At 40.5% G+C, this 13,700-nt stretch overlaps 1 protein-coding gene across 8 annotated transcripts in view; it reads right to left on the reverse strand.

The window, feature by feature from the left end:
* Nucleotides 1-13,464, reverse strand: part of pam (peptidylglycine alpha-amidating monooxygenase) — a 136,277-nt gene extending 122,813 nt beyond the window's left edge. For 7 of the 8 annotated variants that reach the window (XM_039779401.1, XM_039779398.1, XM_039779406.1 and 4 more), the window contains exons 1-2: nucleotides 13,357-13,464; nucleotides 926-1,022 (exon numbers count right to left, since the gene is read on the reverse strand). In XM_039779401.1, coding sequence (XP_039635335.1) covers nucleotides 926-1,020 — 95 coding nt within the window. In that variant the 5' untranslated portion in view covers nucleotides 1,021-1,022; nucleotides 13,357-13,464. Of the gene's footprint in view, nucleotides 1-925; nucleotides 1,023-12,427; nucleotides 12,451-13,356 lie in introns of those variants that run through there. The other variant, XM_039779399.1, reaches the window with a different exon arrangement.
* Nucleotides 13,465-13,700: the final 236 nt, after the last annotated feature.

Raw genomic sequence — 13,700 nt, forward strand, 5'->3', positions numbered from 1 at the left:
TAGTCCATGCATTCGTTACTTCCAGGCTGGACTACTGTAATTCCTTACTATCAGGTTGATCAAATAAGTCCCTTAAGACTCTCCAGCTGATCCAGAATGCTGCAGCGCGTGTTCTGATAAGAACTAAGAAAAGAGACCATATTTCTCCTATAATAGCTTCTCTGTATTGGCTACCTGTAAAATCCAGGATTGAATTTAAAATCCTTCTCCTAACCTACAAAGCTTTAAATGGTCCAGCACCATCATATCTAGATGAGCTCTTAGTACCTTATTGAAGTCAGAGCTACTTGTGGTTCCCAGAGTCTCTAAAAGTAGGATGGGAGCCAGAGCCTTCAGCTATCAGGCTCCTCCCCTGTGGAACCAGCTCCCAGTCTGGATTCGGAGGGCAGACACCGTCACCACATTTAAGAATAAACTGAAAACCCTCCTCTTTGATAAAGCTTATAGTTAAGGAGTAAGGAGTTGCAGCGTCCGCCTAGCCCGGCCCACCTGCTTCTCTTCATAGTCATCAGATTCATCTACCATATAAATAAAAAAAAAGTAGAACGAGGGAGCCCAGTACAGCCCGATCTGGTTGAATTGATTGAATTGGTTAATGTAAAGTTGTTATAACACAAACATTTCAAACAATGCTAACTTAGCAATACAAGTGTCATAATTTACCAAATGACACCTAATGACAACAGTCAAACATTCATAGATTCCTTCATAGTTATGTCAGTCCTATGCACACCCCTTCAAGTAAAGTGTTACCCATATGTGTCAACCACCCACTTGAGTTAGTGAGCTGGCAGGTAAAATGTTGTCTTCAAAAAGAGTAAGTAAGTAAGATGTAAGAAAATGTGTACAGTATTTTCTAAGCAGAACAGCTAAAACAATCTCCAATCCATTCTATCCAAAACAAAAAATAACTTTTTTTCCTTACCTTTTGAACCTGTAGAAAGGGTTTTGTATTTCCAGGCTGTGGCTGTGACAGATAAATGCTAGCACCACCACAAAGAACACAGGGACTCCCATCATGCCTGTGGATGGAAATGTGAAACAGAGACTGTCAGCATTATCCTGTGGGAAAAGACTAGGTGGGTTAACTGCATAAGAGAGTGCCAGTCACACCAGTTTTCCGTGCTCAGGTTTGTTGAGGGGTGGAAATATGAGGGAAGGTGAAGGTAGTATCCCTGCTTGACCTCACTCCTTTAGCATGTCAGATTGCAATTTACACTGGGTAGTCCCAGTGTAAAAGAAGATGGCTCAAAAGTCTGTCTGGAACAACAACCTGAAAAAGCATGTGTTTTAACTGAATGCCAAGTTGATGTCACAAGTAGGGCTGAACGATTTTTGAAAATAATCTAATTGCGATTTATTTAAAAAATATTGCGATTGCGATTCGATATGCGATTATTTTTTAAGCTCTTTGTCTTCTGTATTAGTCAACAAAAACTAGCAATAAATCATTGTATAGTATGAACTTCACAAGATTAGATATATTAAACAAGCTGTTCTTTCCTGGAGGCCAGGTCTATATGTGATGGTGAAATTAGGTGATGCGTGAATTTATATGAATGACCTCTTTTATTTAACTACTTCAATCCCAGTAGTATATTGAGCACTGACCAAGCCTGGTGGAAACATTCATATGAAAGTCAGAAATAAATCACACTAAAGTGCAGATTGCAGAAATATAAAAACAAATGTGGCTTTACAACACTTTAGATTATTTAATTATTATTTACATAGACATATGTAAACATGTGGATTGCATTTTTTAAACACTGTCTTTGAACTTTACTAGACAGTTAAATAAGTAAATATATACATCGGTGTATTTTCTTTAACAGCACCAGAGGAGCTGCCTCCAGCCCCTCCCTCCCTCATGAAGTTGCGCGCGTCGGGTGTATGACAGCGGCCAACGACTGCACTAGCTCAGAGAGGCTATCGTTACGTTAGTAGTAGCATGCAGGTGTTGCCGTGGGATTAGCTAACTGTACTAATAAAACCGTTGAAACACCGTGGCCACGCTGCTGTGACAGCTCCCCGAACGTCATTTATCAGAGTCTGGTTGTTACCCCTCTCCGCGGCAGTCTCCTCCGCTCCATATCTTTATAATGGAGCTAACCGGAGCTAACCGCTAATCAGAGCTAATCGTTGCTAACCGAGCCTTCAGTTCTGCATGCCTGTATTCATTAACTGCATGTGTGGACTGGAGCCCGAATAAAACCCTTACAAGTTTTAAACTACAACTCAGAGTTGTTTGAATGACAGAAATCTGCTCAAGGTACGGCGTACCGTTAGCGTGCTAAGTTGATGCTTTCTCTGCGGACTACGGAGTACGGACTGATTTGCTCTCGTGAGTCACGTGACCAAATCGCAGCCTTTGCGATTAGGAAATCGCGTTTTAACATATCGCGATATTATCGCAAATGCAATTAATCGTTCAGCCCTAGTCACAAGTTGACAAGTCAAGAACAGATATAGTATCACAGCTGGTTCTGTCAATGCATTTTATTTAAACATCTTGGTAATAGGTTTGGTCCATTTGACAATAAATACACCTTTTTGTATTAAACCTTTTGGTAGGAGGCTTTCAGTTTGGCACGCATTACAAACCGAACGATTCGTTGGACTAATCCTTTTACATTTGGAAAATCAAATATAGCGCCCCCAAAGGGCTTTCGGCTGCTAGGTGAGTTGGAAGCGGGTCCATTTTTAATGTGAATGACACACTACCAGGGTTGCTAACTACAGAGGCAGGACAAACCTGTCGCTTGCAAATTGTCACGGGTCACCTTAACTCATAGCAAAGCTCAAAAACAAACGCTGCAAATGTTTTCAGCTACATTGGAGGTGAACAACCAATGCTTTTTAACAACATGGATATGTTATAAGAGCTGCTGGCAGTCCGCGGTAAGGATAAAAATAAACCGCAGATGACCGGGACTGTGAGGGACAACGTAGTGTATGCTAGGATAACAAGGATAACGTTACTGAATGAGAGAGGCATCAGTTAAATGGATTACACAAAGCCTCAATGCAAAGAAATTTGCATCAATGACTTTTATAGAATAGAATTACTAGTTACTGAAGGAATTGTTTCAGCCCCAACGCTTAGTACCTTCTAACTAGGGCTGTCAGTTAAACCAAGGGCGTAAATCCAAGGGGGGTCGGGGGGGTCAGGACCCCCCCCATCTAAGGGTTGTCCCCCCCCTAGAAATATCATTAAAACAATGCTTTGTATTGTAAATAACATAATGATGTATACTTAAAATATCTGTCTAAGTAGTAAAACAATACAAACCCCCAAAAATGCTTTTTAAGTTTAGAAATATTGGATACTTGTTAAGGGTGGCTACTTTGAGGAATCTAAAATATAAGACATGTTTTCAGTTATTTCACACTGTTTTGTTAAGTACATAATTCCATATGTGTTCATTCATAGTTTTGATGCCTTCAGTGAGAATCTACAATGTAAATAGTCATGAAAATAAAGGAAACGCATTGAATGAGAAGGTGTCCAAACTTTTGGCCTGTACTGTACATTATGATCAGCGAATTTAACAAGTGTACAAAAGCATTGTTTTTATTTTATATGGGGACACTTTTTCAAAATAAGTCATTATGTTTTACGGTATTTTTGTGGCTTGATTGTTAACTTAAAAATGAATGCATGGTTTTAAAGAAGAATATTTTGGTCAATTAAGTCAGCTTTTTTGTTGAATCAAGAGACGCGCTGAAAAGAAGGATAATGGTACAGTCTCTAAGCTACAATAATGATAGTATGAAGGCTTTCCTCTGTGTAAACATATCCTCCACAAGTATAATTGTGGCTGTATTATTTGTGCACCCTTCAAAAATTGCTCTTCATAGATTTTATGTTTATTGTCCCCCTACTGTTAGATCAGATTTATGCCCATGAGTTAAACACGTTATTAACGGCGTTAACGCAAACCCATTTTAACGGCGTCAATTTTCGCAAGATTAACGTTCTTTTTGGCCTAGCAAACTTTGTAGTTTTTTTCACATGCTGTTGCAACAACTAGTAACGTTAGAAAACTACAACACCACCGCTAGACAGGAAACAATACAACTTGTACACACTTGTTTGGTTTAGTTTACTTTTCAAATATGCCAAATGGTTCCACTGACAAGACCAAAGTGATCTGTGTGTTTTGTCATTGTGAACTGAGCTATCATCGCAGCACGTCCAGTCTGAATTACCACTTGATGGCCAAGCAAACACCTGATGCGAATTCTCCGCCCCCTCATCAAAGCCAGGCGACAAAAGCACAAAGTAAGCCGATCCACTTTTCCATGTTGATAAGAGCATTAAAATGAGAAAAAAATAATGGGACAAAAAGAAATCAAGGGACATTTAGAATAGATAAAAAACAGATTAATTGCAATTAGTGGCGAGTTAACTATGACATTAATGCAATTAAATATTGTAATCTTTTGACAGCACTACTTCTAACTATAAATCAATGAATCTCTTTGTGTGTGTGTGTGTGTGTGTGTGTGTGTGTGTGTGTGTGTGTGTGTGTGTGTGTGTGTGTGTGTGTGTGTGTGTGTGTCCGTCCGTCCGTTGTCTTTCAAATATCTCGAGAACCGTTCATCTGATCTACTTCACACTTGGCTTCCTGGGTACCCGTTTAGAATGTGGAAATGGAAACAGTTTGGAATGCGTTGGATACTGGATATTAATAAATTGTGACTAAACGAGTGCCCAACAGAAAATGAGAAGATAAAAAACGCTGCCATACTGTTGGCTTCGCTTTTTAAGCCCAGCTTAAATGTGCGCAGAGTAGGGCTGCACAATATTTTTTTTCATTGTCTATATCGCGATGTGCGCATGCGCAATAGTCACATCGCAAGACGTTGCAATGTTGAAAAACTTTTTTGCTGCTTGATAGAAAAGTAAACTTTCACCGTTATCCTTTTACATGATCGTTACCGGCCGACCCTTCCCCTTTAAGACTTGACATGACAGGTCATGTGGGCAATGTGTGGATGTGACGTAACTAGAGGTCGACCGATATGGGTTTTCTCAGGCCGATGCCGATCTTTTGAAATCAGGGTCGGCCGATGGCCGATATATGCTGCCAATTATTTTTGGCCGATATTTGCTTGTTTTTAACCTCTATTTGAAAGATAAAATTGAACACTAATAAGTACTTAAGATACACAAAATTTCTCAACAAAAACATTTATTGAACACTTGAACAGCAATCTGCACTTGTATACTTACATTAAACATGTATAATTTAAAAACATATATTGTATAAATAAACAAAACGGGTAAGAAGAAAGAAAGAAAATAAATGTAACTGTCAAATAAACGTTTCAATTAAAAGATAAAGTTTAGTGCGCTTAGCAGCATTTATCAAACAGCTAAGAACAATAAAATAAATTGACCATTTTAACAATAGTAGTGCTGACACACACTTCTTTGTTTTGGTGTTGGCTGGGTGAAGCGCTGCCATAAGGGGGTGGTTTTCATTTCAGCCATCAGACTTAATGACTAAAAAAGGGGGAAAATACAAGGTTAAGTTAGTATTTTTGTATAGTATCTTCTTCAAGTCATTTTATAGATATGTATAGATATAAAATCTAACATTTGTTTTATATATCAGCTAATAATTCAGTGCATTGTAAGTGATACAAGGCTAAAAAGTTTCTATCATCTTCCCAAAAACTGTCCTGAAACATGTATTTTTGGTTTGTTTTGTTTGTTGACAGACAAAGCCAAATGGACAAAACCTAATTAAAGTGATGGTTCGGAGTAATTCACCCTAGGGTCCTTTGCACCATGACCTCGAGCCAAACACCCCCCAAGAAGCTTTTTTCACCTGGGTCTAACATTGGGAGAGTTAGCGTAGAGCAGCGTTATCAGCTGAATAGCTTAGCGCAGGGGCTAACGGACCCACGTTTGTATCTCGTAAATTACCCCACTAATAATGCCCGAAATGATACCAAACGTCTACAAGTAGTACAAATAGGTTATGCACTCATAAAACCATGGATTGGAAAGTTTGTAAGTACACCAGAAGTTTATGTAAATAACACTTGCCTGCTGGCTTCTGCTCTCTGCTGTTGTTGCTGCTGCAGTAAGACGAGTGCTTAGGGCCGTCTACAAATTACAACACTGAAAAGAGATGCAACAAAAATATTTATTAATTTAAGTTTTTTTTTTTAAGTAAGTGCTGTAGTATAACTAGCAGGAGACAAGTAATAATTGAGGTAAGTTTGGAGACATTACCTTATTTAATCATTGAATTACTAAATATTTTTGTTGTAACTCTTTTCGGTGTAGTAATTTGTAGACGGCCCTAAGCACTCGTCTAACTGCATGTAGCAGCAGCAGCAACAGAGAGCTGAGGAGAGCAGGCAAGTGTTCATAAATTTCTGGTGTACTTACAAACTTTCCAATCCATCGTTTTATGAGAGCATAACCTATTTGTACTACTTGTAGACGTTTGGTATCATTTCGGGCATTATTAGTTGGGTAACTTACAAGATACAACCGTGGGTCCGTTAGCCCCTGCGCTAAGCTATTCAGCTGATAACGCTACTCTAGCTAACTCTCCCAATGTTAGACCCAGGTGAAAAAAGCTTCTGGGGGGGTGTTTGGCTCGAGGTCATGGTGCAAAGGACCCTAGGGTGAATTACTCCGAACCATCACTTTAAGGGGGGAAAACAACTTTAGGCCATATGGTCAAAATGAAATGATTTAATAATAATGTAATAACCATAACTTATAACAATAACGTATTTCACTAGTAAATTGCTGTTGAACGACAAAAACAACCACCATGGCAAAAGGGTATTTTACAACAACTTTGAATGCACCGCGACGCACCGTCTGTGTTGTTCTTCAGACAAGTAGCTAAACAACGGCAGCTGCACGCTGCTTAACATGCTGCTTTTTTTTAATCGTGTTTAATCCATCTGCTAGCTAATGGTAGGCTAACGTTAGCTGCTGACGAGTGTAATGTTAACTTGCGTCACATGCTGCGATGTTTCTGTTATTCTAACATTCGTTTTCGGAGCATCAGAGAGCAACGCAGGCATATCAGTGGCACCAGTCCGCGCTGCTATTCGGTCCGGTAGATACGGGTCGTTAAGGCACAGGTGCCATATTAGCACCGGATCTACTCTGTAGCAACCCTAGCAACGACGCTAGCAAAGCAAAGCCAGTCCTTCACTAGCCTATGGTGCGGTGGTCTCTTTTTAACTACAACTTCTTTCTCTGCATTGAGTTGACAACCCTCTCAAATATAGACACACAAACAGAACAAATAATAAAAGTCTCAGATCCACTGTCTGTGATTGCAAAATTCTAGCTTAATTATTGTGACATGACAGCTTGACACGACAGCTATCAATATCCAAAGTAGCCAAACGTCATGTCGCCTGTTCATGTTTTTTCTCGAAGTTGGCAGTAACATGTAACTTTTTCATTAAATATATACGACTTATAAGAATTTAATCCTTACCGTTTTCTCCAAGGAACAGCTCCTTCCTTAGGCACTGGATGAGGTCTGTTCACTCTGCTGGTAATTGACTCTAGGGGCAGCGTGCGTCGAACACGTGTTCCACAACAACAACAACAACAACAACACCAGGTTGCCCGCAGATGCGCCTGCCTATTAATCGGCTTGATATTGGCCGATGCCGATTATGTAAAAAAAGCCAAAAAATCTAGACGTAACGTTAGTCCAACAGGGTTTGTTGTGGGAAGTGTGCAAGGGAGTAAGCGAGCATCCGGAAAGCGTACCTCCTATAGGGAAATTCTGAGGGCTAACAAGCCATCACCTTCTGCTAGCATTCCATTGACTCCCATTCATTTTGGCGTCACTTTGACAGTGAATAACTTTACATCTGAAGCGTTTAAAGACTCTATTTATCTATGTTTATTTCTAAAGAAACAAAACAATGTATAAAAGGCTCCATTACCTTGTATCTCACGTTATGACCCCGTAGCAGCCATTTTGTAAAAATAGGCTAATGATTGCGTCATAACCGCACAATTGTCTGTCGCACAGTAGAGAAATGACCGTATAGTCAGGAGAAGCTCGCAGGAACAAAATATTTCAGCAACACTTTGCTCCTACGCTCATGGACAGCTCCTACTCACGCTCTCCGTCTCTGCATTATTCGGAATGATTCAGATTTCTCTTGGCGCAGCTACCAGAAGACTTACAAATTTCAGACAGGTTGCTCACGTCACATCTATGTCGTCAAGCTCAGTTTTGAAGCTGCAGCAGCTGCGAAGTACGCTCAGCCATCACCGGAAAAGTGCTTCTAATTGTCGTTACGGTTCGGAGCCACAACGCTGGAAACGTAACACTAATCTACAACAGAAGTCTGTGTCTGATATAGCATAATTTACACTGATTTAAGTGCTCTTGGACACACAGTTTGTTGCTAGTGTGTCACATGCAGGTCTGCATGCACAGCCAACCACAAGCAATGTTGATCAATTTATCAAACAACCAAGGCTAGGCCCCGCTAGTCGACCACAACCTGAAATTTAGAGGAAGAAACATGCATGCAATATTAATATCATTCACTTTAGCCTGGATTGATAGTATTATATGAATACAATGGTGTCGTGAGTCAACCAGTGTATTTCTACCTAATTTCCCTCTCTAAAATCACATCAGAAGTCACAGCGCTTACTTGCTTTGGTGTTTGTAAAGCATTAAAGTTCAACAAAGAATGGTTCACATAAGAAAAGTTCCTTTTTCATTAGGGCCCGAGCGCCGACAGCGGCGAAGGCCCTATTGAAACTGAAGGAATTATTAGGGCCCGAGCGTCGACAGCGGCGAAGGCCCTATTGAAACTGAAGGAATTATTATCTTTCTTTCTTTCTTTCTTTCTTTCTTTCTTTTTCCCGTCAAATGAATTGCCTTTTTGAGGGGCTTATCATATTCAAAAACTCACCAAATTTGGCGGTCGCATCAAGTCTGGTGAAAATTTACGTATTTTAATGGTTTTGGGAATAGGCGCACAAAAATGGCTCGCTGGCGCCCCCTACAAAGTAAAAAAAATGGAGCCCCTGCAGTGCATTTAACGTAGACTCACGAAACTTGGTACACATATGTAACATGTCAACATGTACAAAAAACGTCATTAGAGCCATACCCTAAACCAAACAGGAAGTCCGCCATTTTGATTTCAAAGTACGAAATTAGTGTGATTTTGGCCATTTCCGCATGTCGTAACTCCTCCTAGAGATTGGCGGGGCGGCCATTTTGTGCATTTCGCTGCCGAAACAGGAAGTGGGTGTAACTCGAGTGTACATTGTCCAACTGGCTCGAAACTTTTCAGGATTCATAATAGTCCAACCCTAAGGACAAATAAAGGCCGATATTTACTTAAAGTCATAGCGCCCCCTAGTGGCAACAGGAAGTAGGCCTAAAAGTCAAGGTACTATACTTTAACGAACTCCTCCTACAGATTTCATCCGATGGACTTTAAACTTGGTCTGTACCATCCCAACACCTTAACGATAAAAAGTTATTAAAAGAAAAACTTTTCGTCAGACGGTGTGGGCGTGGCGGCCATTTTGAGTGTTTAGCGATGAACAAAGAAGTTGTTGTAACTTGAGTGTACGTTGTCGTATCTGCCCGAAATTTCTCACGATTGACAAGGGTCCAGGCCTGAGGACACCTACAGGCCAAAATTGAATTTTGGTCATAGCGCCCCCTGCTGGCAACATGAAATGCGCCTTATATGACAAACATCATCAGATTTGCATGAAACTCAGAATGTGTGGTTTACATGTGATACTGAGCCACCCCCTATAATATGGCAACGCCCACTTACTCAGGCCACGCCCCCTTTCATAACATTTGAACCGTTTAAGGTAGAGTCTTGTGTGAGGTGTCATTGAACTCAGCAGAGAGTTCCTTCTTCATTGGTGATGGTTTGGCCCGCCCCCTATGCTTAAGCCACGCCCCCTTTCATAACATTTGAACCGTTTAAGGCAGGGGTCACCAACACGGTGCCCGCGGGCACTAGGTACAAGGACCCAAGGACCACATGAGGAGCCCTCAGGCCGGTTCTAAAAATGAAAATTGAATATTGATATTATCTGTTTCCTACCTTGTTAAGACATTGTTGATAATTATTGTGAGAAATCATTAACATGATCAGTGTCTTCACATAGATGAGAATCATTAATCATTAATAATCATATATAACTAAAGGCAAAATGAGCACATTTGTTATTTCAGAAGATTGTATCAAACTGGTAGCCCTTCGTATGACTCAATACCCATGAAGTAGCCTAGCTCTCAGTTTAGAAAAAGGTATGTGACCCCTGGTTTAAGGTATACCCTTGTGTGAGGTGTCATTGAACTCAGCACAAACTTCATTCTTCATCGGTGATGGTTTGACCCGCCCCCTAAGCTTAAGCCACGCCACCTTTTATAACTAATGACCCGTTTGATGTAGACCCTTGTGTGAGATATCATTGAACTCAGCAGAGACTTCCTTATTCATTGGTGATGGTTTGGCCCGCCACCCTATGCTTTAGCCACACCCCCTTTCACAGCTGATGAATGAACGTATGGCATAGAGTCTTGTGTGAGGTATCATGGTATCATTGAACTCGGCAGGGAGGTCCCTTTTCATTGGTGACGATTTGTGGTGTCTGAGTGCCGAGCGAATGAACAGTCGCAAGGAGCGGCGTCTGCCAGTAACCCCGAGGCGCGGAGAGGCGCGAGGGCCCGTCCATCGCTGCTCGCAGCTTTAATTTTCATTGAGCTTTTTATATCATCTTGTAAAAATGACAGTCTTTTTTCATATCGCAATTTATATCGCAGGGAAAAAAATATTGCAATGTCAGTTTTTTCCAATATCGTGCAGGCCTAACTCAGAGCATTTCGCTAAGAAGAAAAAAGCCAGAAACTATATCGTATTAGATTGCTGACAGTGGGGTTGCATATTAAGTGCATTGAGGTCCTTCTGTAAATAATTTTGGAGTACAATGGTTCTGGAGAAAGCTACAAGCAGCAATACCACATTTTAAACAGGCACTGCCCTAGTTTCTATAACAAAACGAGGGTTGGGGCGATGGCCAAGTAATGTAGGTGTATGCCCAAACACTGTTCAAAACCAGAAACACCTGACTACCAGGGCAAGCCTAGTAGGGGTTGTACTGTTCATGAAAACACATCCCAACTGCTCGGTTCGCTAGTCTCGGTTCGGAGCGTGTGTGAGCTACACGGTTCTTCAGTACACTGTTAACGTGCACTAACCACTTACTGCCGTAGTGCCCACTTTCGACACCTATGTTAAAACACTTACTGGAAATGACGAGCGGGATGAGTTTCACGAATGCAACCCATGGCAGCTGATTGGACGATCGCATCACATGGGTCTTGCTCACATTGCTCCCGAATTTCAAAAACGTATTCATAAACTAATGGCGGCTCGTTCAGAATACAATGTCATATTTTACGAAAAAAGTTCACCGAAACGTGTTTCTGCAAACATTTTAAGCGAGAAATAGGCCATGCAGTTGCTGAACCAGTCTTCATTTCAGATCGACAAAGGTCAGTTTAAAAGATTTTCGTCAGATTTTGAGAGACACCGAGCCGACCGCTCCTCAAGTGGAGTGGGGTACTGCTGCCGCTGCAGGTCACGTCACATGCAGAAATGTCAAGTGGGAGAGAGGCTGCCTGGAGTTGGAGGATGCGCCAGCGTCGTTTATAGTCTGGTGTGTGGGAACATTTGGGATTTCACGTTACCTATGATGAAATAAAACAATATATAGAACTGCCATTGTTTGCATGTATTGTGCAACATGCATTCAATATGCTAAAATATATATATGCTGAAGTATATTCTGGAGCGTTAAAGATTAAAAGAAAAAATAACAAGAACCGCACAGAACCGAAAACCGTGATCCTAAAATCGTGATACGAACCGAACCGTGGGTTTTGTGAACCGTACCACCCCTAAACCCTAGTAACAACAATGTCATGCTAGCTTGTTGGGAAGGGGGCTAAATAACGCTCCAAAGTTAGGCTAAATTCTGTGATTTTCTTTTACAGAAGCACAACAGCTGACCATGTATTGAAGACAAAACAGGAGTTGCTGCAGGTTACTGTTCACAAACTCATCTCAGATATACCAACTAGATGGAATTCAAGCCATGATATGATTGAAAGACATCTTGAGAGAAAAATGTTTAAGACATTGTGTTGTGACCGGACATGGGCTGAGGATGTCATCACAGTTTTGAATCCCCTGAAAATTGTGACAATTTTGATCTTATCAAGCAAATGAAATAGCTAACAAATAAAGGCATTTCATCACATTAACGCACATCGACACATCCCATGGTATTTATCATATCACCAGACCCTACTGTCCACTATGGACTCCAGCCTTGTTCATGTAATGTTAAGTGTGTCACATTTACCTTGAGACCGAGAGGACGCTTATCAATGGCAAAGGAAAAATCACTGAGATGTTCAGCTTGCTTGGTGACTCATCCCAGTTAACAGAGTAATGTGGAAATAACAGGGAGAGGAGGAGTGTGAAGGCAGTGACGTGCTGACATAACAGCCTACTGAGAAAATAGAGGAAACTATGGCAACAGGGGCAGGGCTCATCCCAATCATGGACCACAGCACGTACTGCACCAGAAAATGCAATAGGATTTAAGATTGAACATTTTTACGTTTATGTAGGCTACTACTACAGCCGCCTAAACCTATATCAGTATTGTGGTACACGGCTGTTGGTTTTAATTTCGACGTAACAGCTGGCCAATGCAAATAATAACATAGCTGTAACGTTAGCGAATACTGGAATAAGTTAGAAAATTAAAATCTGCCTGGGTGGGAAAAAGTAGACTTAAACACATAACGTGTGTTTTTTGTGCAAACTTAATGATTGTTTTTGTTTTCATCACGCAAAGTCACCATAACGAATGAACAGATGTCACGCCTAAACTAAACAGGAAGCGTCAAAAGAAAGCTATCTTTATCTAGCTAGCGATAAGCTTTATGTGGTAACGGTAGGCTACGTACAAACATGCAGACCCTAAAAGCAAGCAAACTGCAAAGATAAAAATCAGCTCGTTTTTTCATGTAACTTAGATAGCTAGCTCCTTAAGTAGCTAATTTATGTAGCTATTGATAACATGAGCTAACGTTAGCTAATGTTATCTAGTGCGTTGGTGTGTGTTTTGACAGGTTCAGTAACGTTAAACATCGAATCTGAGCTATGACCCATTACATTGTAATGTTAACGTTAGATGTTGTAAGTGTACCGTTAGCTTGCGAATTAGTTTGCGGGGACATTTTAAAGAGATATGCTTTGTAGATTAAAAAAAAAAAATGGTACCTGTTCGCCGCCGCTCGAAGTCTATCAATCGACTGTATTGAAGAGATCTCTGTATTGAAGAGGTCTCATTGGTAAGAATCCGTAAAAAACATACAACACTTTTCAGAATAAAAGCTTCATCTATCCAACTATGGAAGCTCATTTCCGCCAGTAAAAGAAGAACGATGAAAAACAAAACTGTATGTCAATATAATGAGAAACTTTCTCGATGACTTATTGACCCGAAATAATGACTTTGTGTCTCAAGATAATGACCTACTATCTCAAAATAATGACTTAACATTAGTATCTTAAGATGATGACAGTATAGTATCAAAACATTATGAGAAGGTTTCTCAAAATAA

The sequence above is a fragment of the Perca fluviatilis genome, chromosome 17, assembly GCF_010015445.1.
Source record: "Perca fluviatilis chromosome 17, GENO_Pfluv_1.0, whole genome shotgun sequence".
Lineage (NCBI taxonomy): Eukaryota > Metazoa > Chordata > Actinopteri > Perciformes > Percidae > Perca > Perca fluviatilis.